General features: G+C 34.5%; 1 protein-coding gene across 1 annotated transcript; it reads right to left on the reverse strand.

The window, feature by feature from the left end:
* Nucleotides 1–8,972: 8,972 nt before the first annotated feature.
* Nucleotides 8,973–10,028, reverse strand: LOC118647454 (PHD finger protein rhinoceros-like). The gene is made up of 3 exons (XM_036292439.1): nt 9,773–10,028; nt 9,304–9,425; nt 8,973–9,094 (listed from the first exon to the last, which is right to left on the reverse strand). The coding sequence occupies exons 1-2, from the start codon at nt 9,957–9,959 to the stop codon at nt 9,307–9,309; spliced, it is 306 nt and encodes a 101-aa protein (XP_036148332.1). The 5' UTR covers nt 9,960–10,028; the 3' UTR covers nt 8,973–9,094; nt 9,304–9,306.
* Nucleotides 10,029–11,127: the final 1,099 nt, after the last annotated feature.

Below are 11,127 nucleotides of genomic sequence, written 5' to 3' on the forward strand. Positions count from 1 at the left end.
GAAACAGCGTTACATGCTTACTCGGGTCCCGGTAAGGCAATAGTATCAGGCCCTGACAACTAAATCAGGCCAACATTATAGGGACCTTATCGGGACCTTATTTTAATTTCTAGTCGGGCATCCTTAATAATACCTTGTAAGGCTCTTATTAGTTTTCCGTAACAAAATCTTACTCAGTAAGTTTAAGACATCCTTAATAATACCTTGTAAGGCTCTTATTAGTTTTCCGTAACAAAATCTTACTCAGTAAGCTTAAGGCATCCTTAATAACACCTTGTAAGGCCCTTGTTAATTTTCCATAACAAAATCTTACTTAGTAAATCTAAGGCATCCTTAATAACACCTTATAAGGCCCTTGTTAATTTTCTATAACAAAATCTTACTCAGTAAATCTAAGGCATCCTTAATAACACCTTATAAGGCCCTTGTTAATTTTCTATAACAAAATCTTACTCAGTAAGTTTAAGACATCCTTAATAACACCTTGTAAGGCCCTTTTTAGTTTTCCATAACAAAATCTTACTTAGTAAATCTAAGGCATCCTTAATAACACCTTATAAGGCCCTTGTTAATTTTCCATAACAAAATCTTACTCAGTAAATCTAAGGCATCCTTAATAATACCTTATAAGGCCCTTGTTAATTTTCTATAACAAAATCTTACTCAGTAAATCTAAGGCATCCTTAATAACACCTTATAAGGCCCTTGTTAATTTTCTATAACAAAATCTTACTCAGTAAGTCTAAGACATCCTTAATAATACCCTGTAAGGCCCTTGTTAATTTTCCATAACAAAATTTTACTCAGTAAGTTCAAGACATCCTTAATAACACCTTGTAAGGCCCTTGTTAGTTTTCCATAACAAAATCTTACTTAGTAAATCTAAGGCATCCTTAATAACACCTTATAAGGCCCTTGTTAATTTTTCATAACAAAATCTTACTCAGTAAATCTAAGGCATCCTTAATAATACCTTATAAGGCCCTGATGTGGTAATATTGAGGTAGCCCTTTTTATGGCATCTTTATTAAATCCTCATCGGGGCCTTATGCTACATAAGGATTTCCCTAATTATTTTTTACTCAGAATATGTGTATAATGAATGTGGCTTGATTATTTCGTTTATTTCTTTTGCAATCTCATGCCAAATATTGTCATTCTTTGAGCAGATTTGATTGTTGTTTACAATATCACATTTATCTTTCTTAATACATTCTATTAGTAGCTCCACGTTAACTTTCTGACTTCTTTTCCTCGTTTCGCTTGAAATGCGTTTGCTTATCTTACTGCACTATAAAAAACATCTGTAAAATTATACAATTTATAGTGGAAATATATAAAATTTTGTAATATTTTTATTTCTAATTGTGCAAATATAACTTTTTGTTTAATATAAACCTATATTTGCACAATTAAAGATAAAAATACAATATTGAACAATTTTATATACTTCATTATCAGTTGTATAAATTTTACACATACTATTTATGTAATTTTACATTGTGCTCAATTACCAAAACTTTACCAGTTTATAATTACAATTGCATAATTGCATAATAAATATTTGTGCAACAAGTGCGGTGTCTCGACTAATTGCTCGTAAGTGCGGGAAATGAAGATGAGTGCATGCACGCGTGAGCAATAGTCAATTCACATGTGACGCATACAATATTTTTTGTAATCTGTGCATCGAAATGTTGGTCTTTAAGTAGAAATTGACAGGTGAAAAAAAGATCACTTTTGGTACATAGACAGCAAAAAATAATCACAGGGTAAACTCAGGTATGATGGCCATAATTATTTAAAATTTAAAAAACACTCTTGTTTTTATTATTTTTTAATAGCGTTTAATATATCACTTTATTGAAACCATGTAACACTATTGACATTGAAGAGAAAATATTTAATAAAAATTTTACATTATCAAAATATTGAAACGTTGGCCATCTCTCACAATCTTTAGGAAAAAGATTTTTTCTCATAATTTACTTTTATGACTTTGCATGTTTGTGGTTTTTTTATTGTTCAAATTAATTTTGGGATAATTATTTCAAACGAGAGAGAAGACATTTTTTCGACAGAAATCTGCAAGAAATGCACTTCTTGCAGTGCCGCGCGTAGCCTACGAACCGCCGAAGTCCGAGGGCGCTCGGGCGGGTCGCGCTTTGTCGCCACGCCTGGCGGCCGGGGGCGGACGCCCGGGCGGAGAGAGTTCCCGGGGAGACGGAGCAGTACTCCCCACTTTCCTCACCTCTGCTCTCCCTTGGCTCTCTGCTCTCCTCTCTCCCCTTCTCTCTTTCCCACACTCCGCAGCCTCCTCTTCTTGTCACTTCTCACTTAGGGCCACCGCACAAACTCTTCCATAACGCGTTACGTTACGTTAAGTACTCCATACGAACCTAAGTTGTACTTAAAATTTAACTTAAATCAACGCACAAAGAAATCCTTAACGTAAGAACTTAAGAACTTACGTTAAAAGTTTCTTTGTGCGTTGATGTAAGTTTAATTTTAAGTACGAACTTAGGTTTATGGAGCACTTAACGTAACGTAACGTGTTACGAAAAAGCTTGTGCGGTGGCTCTTACTTGTTGCCATTGCCGGTGGACCACGTGCTCGTATACAATGCGTTCGCAAAACACGCTACCACCGTCCTTTTCCCAGTACTGCCAACTCGACTTTCGACTCTCGAATGACTCTCCCTTTCTCTTCCTGTTGGTCCTCTCCCGATATCTCGATATCCCGTATCTCACCAGCTTCGCTCCACCGTCTTCCACTCTTCTTCTTACCCCCTCTTCTTGATCTCCTCTGCTGTTCCTTGTGTTTCGCCTACTCATCCTCGTCTTTATTCCGATTTTCACTTCTCCACTGCTTCTTTAAGGGGTTAGTGGCAGTCAGCAGGCTAAAAAAACACTTCTTTGCGATTTTTTTTCGGAGACTTATTTATATTTTTAATAAAAACAATTTTAATATATTATAGAATAAGTTTTAAGGAATGTCTACACAAATTTTTACGCAAAAATGTTCTTTCGTTTGGGCATAACAGCCGATGGCGTGGACGGCCCTTTAAAAAAGGTGGCTTGCGGTGAACAAGATTTCTCGGGACTGGATCATCTGTATCAACAAAAATACGGATAGATTTAGAAAATATATTAGTTTGACGGGTCCCTGATCGAAGGATTTTGGAAAAAATTAATTGGAAACAAAATGGCGGACATTGAAAGTAAAAACTGAATTTTTACGTAGAAAAGAAGCATTTGTTTTAACAATTAAAAAAAAGTATATGAAGAAATAAAAAATCCTTCGATCAGGGACCCTGTAATTAGAAAGAAGTCTTTAAAATTTCAGAACTATACGTTAAACCGTTTTTCAGCAATCTTGCTCACCGATTTGAAAAATGCTGTTTCGAGAAAAACGCATTTACAGTTTCAAGTTCTAATTTGATTGAATTAAAAATTTTTTTTCTTAACTTACACTGAGTCCTCTATTTCAGGGCCATACAGAGCACCTTCTTCTGATAGTTAATATTAATTAAAATACTAATTTGTTGTTGGCGACGAAGCATTCTTCTCTCTCGAGTGCTCTCACGCGCGCGCTTGTTGCTGAGCTGTATGCGAGCGGCGTCTTCTTTTTCCGCATAATTATGCGCGGTAAGGCCACAACTAATTCCTATAGTATTCATAATGGTTAGAATTCCTTCCATGCCTTCATTAAATATGCAGGTAGCGATATATGCTGCAATTTCAATGATCGTTAAACTGGCAGGTATCGTTTTTGGAGTTATTTTTCATATTATTTGATTTAAACTTTCATTATTGTTCTGCGTGAATCCTTTGATACATCTTGTAAGTAATTCATCTTTACTTAAATTTTCATATATGGGCTTGATAACTTTTAAAACGTCAGCAGGTAATGGCGTGTAACTCTGTTTATAAGAGTTAAGTTCGTTAGTCGCCTTAGCACGCTGATATTCGTACCATGACTCCATGATTTTTGAGATTTATCAGAGTTTTGCTTCTCTCTAGATAGATTTTTGTTTTGCACGTGGCATGGTATATTTGTAAAAAATAACTGATCTGCTCTGCTCGAAGTAAGAAGCTATACTGAAGGTCTTCGACTAGGATTTCGCATCACAGCTGCTTCAAAACATATTCTAACACAAGTATAAACCTTATATATTACTTGTATGTATAGTATATGACCTCTCTGCAGAGATACACACATATCAGTATTCCTACAAAAACAGAGAGCAACTGGCGCCAATGCGCTGGGCTGCCTGCTCCGAACAGAGCAATCGTTACAGCTCTATAACTCCGTCCCTTTTAATCAGATCAGCTTGAAACTTTCAGGAAATATTCTTGAAATGTCTTACTTTTAGGAAATAACAAAATTGAAAAATCGATTTTTTCAAAGTTATTGACTGCCACTAACCCCTTAATTCTTCATTCCTTCTCTTTCCTCCATTTTCTTCCGTTCTTCTCGATCTTCTCTTCCCAATTATCTGACTCTCAACTCTCTCTCCGTCCTCATTCTTCACTATTCTCCTTTTTACTTCGGAGCTCATGCACTCACTTCCATACACTCTGATGCCATTTTCTCCAATTTGCGATAAGTTATTATACATTAACATAAAAATTATCATTAATATAATGAATAAAATATAATTAATATTAATAAAATGTATAAGCAAAAGTACAAAAAAATACTTTAAAATTAAATTAACTTAATTTTTATTATGTAACCGGAACATTGAGATAAGTAAATTGAAAATAAAAATTATATTAATTGAACATTTTAAAAGAGCAATCGGGAAACGCTATGCCGTGAAAGCGTATACTTTTTTGTTGTATTCCTATTTTTGTGTAGGGTAAACTCGGGTAAGATGGCCATAGTTTAAATGCAAAAAACATACTTTTATTTTTATTATTTTTTAATAGCGTTTGGTATATTACTTCACTGAAGCTTTAATTTAAGTATATAAAACTATCGACATTAAAAAGAAAATACTTAATAAAAATTTTTTACTATCAAAATATTGAAACATGAACATTGGCTATCTTTCACAACTTTTAGGGCTATTTTTCACAACTTTCAATTTAACTCATTTTGTCATTACTAAAAAAAAACATATATGATATGTGAAATTAAAATATTAGGTGCATAACTTAATTCTCGTCTTTTTTAATAAAATATATACATGAACACTTATCCCAAAAGGTCATGGGCTATCTTGCCCAAACTGCGAGAAAAAGATAATTATAATATTTATTTAAGAAATAGAAAAAGAAATAAAAAATATATTTACACATTACAATTTACCAGGGTTCTAAATAATGCATTACTTTGTATGCAATGCATTACGGAAAAAATATTTTTTCAATAACTAATGCGAAGATCCTTAATTACGCATTACTTTTTTAATAAGTAATGCGTTTTTTTCATCACGCATTACTTTTGTAATAAGTAATGCGATTTTTTTCATTACGCATTACTTTTTTAATAAGTAATGCGATTTTTTTTATTACGCATTACTTTTGGAATAATTAATGCGATTGTCAATAGGCACGGTAGTGCCTCGCGCCAAGTGTACGCGCAGCGAGGCACCACCGTGCTTCTTTTACGCGAGATGCCGTTTGCAATTTTCTGTAATTATCGGATTTTCAATAACGGCTGAATCGATTGATTTCTAAATAGGTTTAATGTGCTCGTGACTTACGAGCGAAGATATTGCGATTAAAGTTTTTCGCTCAAGAGTAAATCTGTTTAAGAAACGTCGTAGTCATTATCGTCGTCGCCCGGCTGCCAAGACAAATGGCGGCGGTTTTTATTTTGTACTGTTGCTTTCCGCGCGATAGATGGCTTACGAATTGACACGGAACACGAGTAATTATAGGTTTGTTTCTTTTAGCTATATATTGCTACACTAGTGTTCTAATTTTAACTTATTACTGCACCAGTGCAGCAGTGCAGTGAAAAAGAACAAATCTGTATCGCGATTGGCGATCGGCGCGCCGTCCGTATGTCCGTATATTGAGGTAATAATGGTTGAGGTTAATCATGTGACAGTTCGAGGTTAATGTCTTGTTGACATGAGCGAGGTTAATGACGATTAATTTTTATTTTATGCATAATTTAATTTTATGCATATTTTTATATTACATCGTAGATTACATCATGGAAGAAAATATGGCTATGCCTAATTTGAAAATTATCAGATAAGTTACACAAAATTTTCATTTTTTGTATGAAATAAATATTCCGAAATAAGATTGATTCTTTGTGTTATGTTTTATTTTTAGTTTTAAAAGAAAGAGAGGAAGAAGTGCCTCGCGCTAAGTTTATACGTCCTACCATTGATTAAATTTTTAAAAAAGACAGGAAAAAGTGTCTCGCTTTAAGGGTATACTACCATGGATAAGAAGTCAAAATCATGATCTATAAAAAAAAGAGGATAATGTTGGCAAGCAAAGGTAGTACCCAGTACTCTGATGCCCAAGCTATTTAATTCAATTTCTTAATGTCAAGATAGAACGTACTGCTTTCACGCACACATCACTGTGCAGTTCCAAATTCACGTAGCCTGCATTCTCCTTTCCATATGCAAAGTAATATATGGAACAAGAATAGCTGTTGCGTCTACTCCAGTCCACAGGTCGGGTGCAAAGAAATGGGTCTAAGTGTGCCATGTGCAATCTGGAGATGCACTTACTGGAGAGTGGGATTAATATTAATAATTTGCAATCATATCAGTGAACGCAAGGACTTTGATTTGTTGGTGCATCTATGTACCAGGAGTTTTCATGAAGCATTCCAAGTAAGCTATCGAGAGCAGGTATACCCTGAAGTCCTCTGTGAAGGGAAGATCAGACCTTTGAAGAAGAACAGCAGTTGTGGTACAATATTATACTTGGACATACAGTTTTACAACCTAACTTAAAGAATACCGTGCCTTATCAAATGCGTTGCCTCAGCTATTTAGTATTATATTAAGAATAGAACCTCGCAGCGATAAATCAATATATTTGATAAGAAACTGCACTCATTAACGACAATATATTACTTCTGTAAATTAGTGATCATAGTATGAATCTATTTTTACCTTTTTCTGTATATATCTACTATATAATTTTTTTTCATTCTTTATTTAAAATTCCAAAGTCTTAATAAGTTTGATCCTAACATTTCAGCTGTTTAACGAATGATGATACAGATAAAAAAAATTTCCATACATCATGCAGTGCTTAAAAAAAGTATCTATCTTTAACTCTGTAGTCAAAGATATATGTGCTTAAAAACAGTATCTAACAGTATAAATCTATCTTTCAGAGAGATGGTGTTTCTGATGATTATGACAAACTTAATCCGAAGCATAAGCAGATATATAAATTTCTAAGAACATTGTTTAACGCCGCTTAGTTCACTACTGACTGTGCTATTATAACGTTGGTTTACTTTGAACACTTACTTATGCAGAAAGAAGATGCTGTAGATGCTGCAATTCAATATAAATATTCCTTCCAGTGTATATGCCAAATTTTACTTTTACTCTTAAATGTAATTTATATGATTTATATGATTTAAGAAAATAATAATAATGAAAATTCTTTAGTATAAAGTTAGTTAACATAATCTAGAGCATAAGCAGATATATAAATTTATTCAGACATTGTTGTTTAACGCCGCTTAGCTCACCGCCATTACAACATTACTATTATTACATTATTATTTATTTTACTTATATGTCAAATATTACTTTCTATAGATTTTGTTTCTACTATATTTCATTTCACTTTTCATTCAGTTTACTGTAAATATTGAATAAAACAAGAAATAATATTTGGCATATAATATAACTAAAATAAATAATAATAATGTAATAATAGTAATAATGGCATGTTAAACAACAATGTCTTAATAAATTTATACATCTGCTTATGCTTCGGATTATGTTAATTTAATACAATCAATGCTATTAACTTTAAACTATTATTTTTTTACCATAAAAATTACATTTGAGAGTAATAAGTAATTTGGTATATACACTGGAAGAAACATTTATATTGAATTGCAGCATCTACAGCATCTTCTTTCTGCATAAGTAAGTGTTCAAAGTAAACCAACGTTATAATAGCATAGTCAGTGGTGAGCTAAGCGGCGTTAAACAATGTTTTTAGAATTTATATTGGCTTATGCTCCGAATTAAGTTTATCATAATCATCAGAAACACCACCTCTCTGAAAGATAGATTTATACTGTTAGATACTGTTTTTAAACACAGATATCTTTAACTATATAAGTACTTACATAGTTAAATCTGTACCATCATTCAACGTTGAACAGCTGGGGATCGAATTTAAGACTGTAGAATTTTAAATAAAGGAAAGTGAAAAAAATTATATAGTAGATATATACAGAAATAAAGGTAGAAATAGATTCATACTATGATCACTGATTTACAGAAGTGATATATTATCGTTAATGAGTGCAGTTTTTTATCAAATATACTAATCTATTGCTGCGAGATTCTATTCTTAATATGATACTAAATAGCTGAGGCAACGCGTTTGACAGTATTCTTTAAGTTAGGTTGTAAAACTGTATGCTATCTAAATATAATATTGTACCGCAACTGCTGTTCTTCTTCAAAGGTCTGATCTTCCCTTCACAGAGGACTTTCAAGGTATACCTGCTCTCGATAGCTTACTTGCAATGCTCCATGAAAATACTCCTGCCACATGGATGCACGAACAGATCAAAATTCTTTGACTCGCGTTCACTGATGTTGCAAATTATTAATACTAATCTCACCCTCCAGTAAGCGTATCTCCAGGTTGCACATGGCACACTCAGATCCATCTCCTTGCGCCAGACCTGTGGACTGGAGTAGCCGCAATAGCTATTCTTGTTCCCTATATTACTTATGGAAAAGAAAATGCGGGCCGCGTGAATTGAGAACTGCACAGTGATGTGTTTATGTGAATGCTTAATATTTATTTTAAAATATTATATACAGTTGTTAATTAAAATATATCAAGAGGCACGGTAGTGCCTCGCGCCAACTGTACGCGCGCGAGGTTTTTGTCCCAGGACAGGTGCTCTGAAACGAAATAAAATATTATTATTTTATACACGTTTATTGTGACGTGTTGTTTCTATAGGCCTGTTCTTTGTCGCTGCACTGCTGCACCGGTGCAGTAAGTTAGAATAAGACAAATAATTTTTCTCATTCTAACTTATTGCACCAGAGAGCAGTGCAGCGACGAAGAACAAGCCTCATATTGTTTTCGTATTACTTATATTACTTACTTTTTACTGGTACGTAATATATATGTTTTGGCCTCTCCCACGGCCTCTCCCACGGCCTCTCCCGCGGTTTTGCCCGCCGCCTCTTTTTTTGAATTTTTTACTTCCACGTTGCCAGCGAGGAGCTGTAAAAAAGAAAAAATAAAACATTAATAAAATATTAATATTTTTATCAATTTAATTAAAAAGAGGCGAAAAAACCACTACAAGGTCTTGGCGTAGAATAAAATTGAAACATGTGTTATCTTAGCGTGAATTCAAAAAACAATGTATTCTCTTAATCGACACATGATACGCATCTAATTAATATAATATACATACTATAGGTTTGCTTTTTACACGACAGACTGAAACGTCTACTTTATTTATGTCACACTAAGATAATACACGTTTTCTACACTAATACCTTGTAGTGGCTCATTCATCTCTTTCTAATTTAATTTTGATAACCTTAAAAGTTATTTTTACTTACGTCTTGTATATTGCTGTGGCAATAATGGTGATGGTGGTGGTGGTGATGGTAGTGGGGCCGATGTCGACGGCGGCGATGGTAGTGGGGCCGATGTCGACGGTGATATAATTCCCCACGGCCATATCCATGGGGCCCACCACATCGGTGGGGCTGACGCCGCCGCCGCCGCCGCCGCCGCCGTCGCCATCGGCGGTGGCGGCGGCGGAACGGTATTGTTGATAGTAAGGTCGGCGGCGGTGGTGGTGGTAGGGCCGATGTCGACGGCGACTGCGACGATGGTGGAGCCGATGTCGACGGCGGCGATGGTAGTGGGGCCGACGTCGTCAGCGCCGTCGGCGGCGGTGGTGGTGGTGGTAGCGAAGCCAATGCCGAGGGTCCTGCCACCGCCGCCGCCGTTGGCGGCATATTCGTCGTTTGTTGCACATGCAGCTTCTCTATTTCAGAAGCTGCATGTGCAATTATCTCGTCTCCGGACAAGTCCGTCTCCATCATTCTGAAAATAAATTTATTCTTTAGTTTAGTATAGATATCTAAGGATGTGTATATTTCTTAAATATTTGTAATATTAACAATATGATGTACTTACATTACGTCTTCATTAACCGCCATCTTTTCACTTTCTGGGGCCCGGCCCGCCCGGCACAAATTTTTTCATAACGCATAAAGCTAATATTTCATGTGTTGTACGACCAACTGGTTGAACGTTTTCGATTGGTCATAGATTAGAGAGATTTCCGAGTTTCTAGAAATGCTCTATCTTATCGCCAATTGAAAAGTCTAATTAACTTGTCGTACGATACATGAAATGTTAGCCTAATGTATAACGCATAAGAGAATTATCCAATCAAAGGTTTTTATTTCTAGCGTTTGCGAACACAGCTTTAGAAATTTTATAGCCGTTTGGATGATGTCTTTATTGTTGACAGATTGTTTATGGCCGCGGTTTGTCTTTATTATTGATACAGATTATCAATATAATTTGATTATTATTAAATCAAAGGTGAGAAGAAAGTATTGAAAATAATATTTTAGTAAGTATCAAAATAAATGTATAATTATTTTTAAAATAGACTCTTGGAATTTTACAAAATTAGATAAAAGCAAGCGGCGCGATTAAAAGTGAAACACGGTTATGTTATTTTTTATAGGTTTTGACACGTTTATACTTATTCTGACAATCCGAATTTTAACAATGCTTTTACAATTAAATATGTTAACATTTTATGATTTGAGCATATTCGTTGCAATGTATATTTTTGTTCTACTACTGATTGAAATAATCAAACTTTTGGATTTAAATATAGATTTAGGTGGTCGATTCTGTATTTCTGAAGGAGTAAAAATGTGAAAAGCAA

This window comes from Monomorium pharaonis, chromosome 1, assembly GCF_013373865.1.
Source record: "Monomorium pharaonis isolate MP-MQ-018 chromosome 1, ASM1337386v2, whole genome shotgun sequence".
Taxonomy (NCBI): domain Eukaryota; kingdom Metazoa; phylum Arthropoda; class Insecta; order Hymenoptera; family Formicidae; genus Monomorium; species Monomorium pharaonis.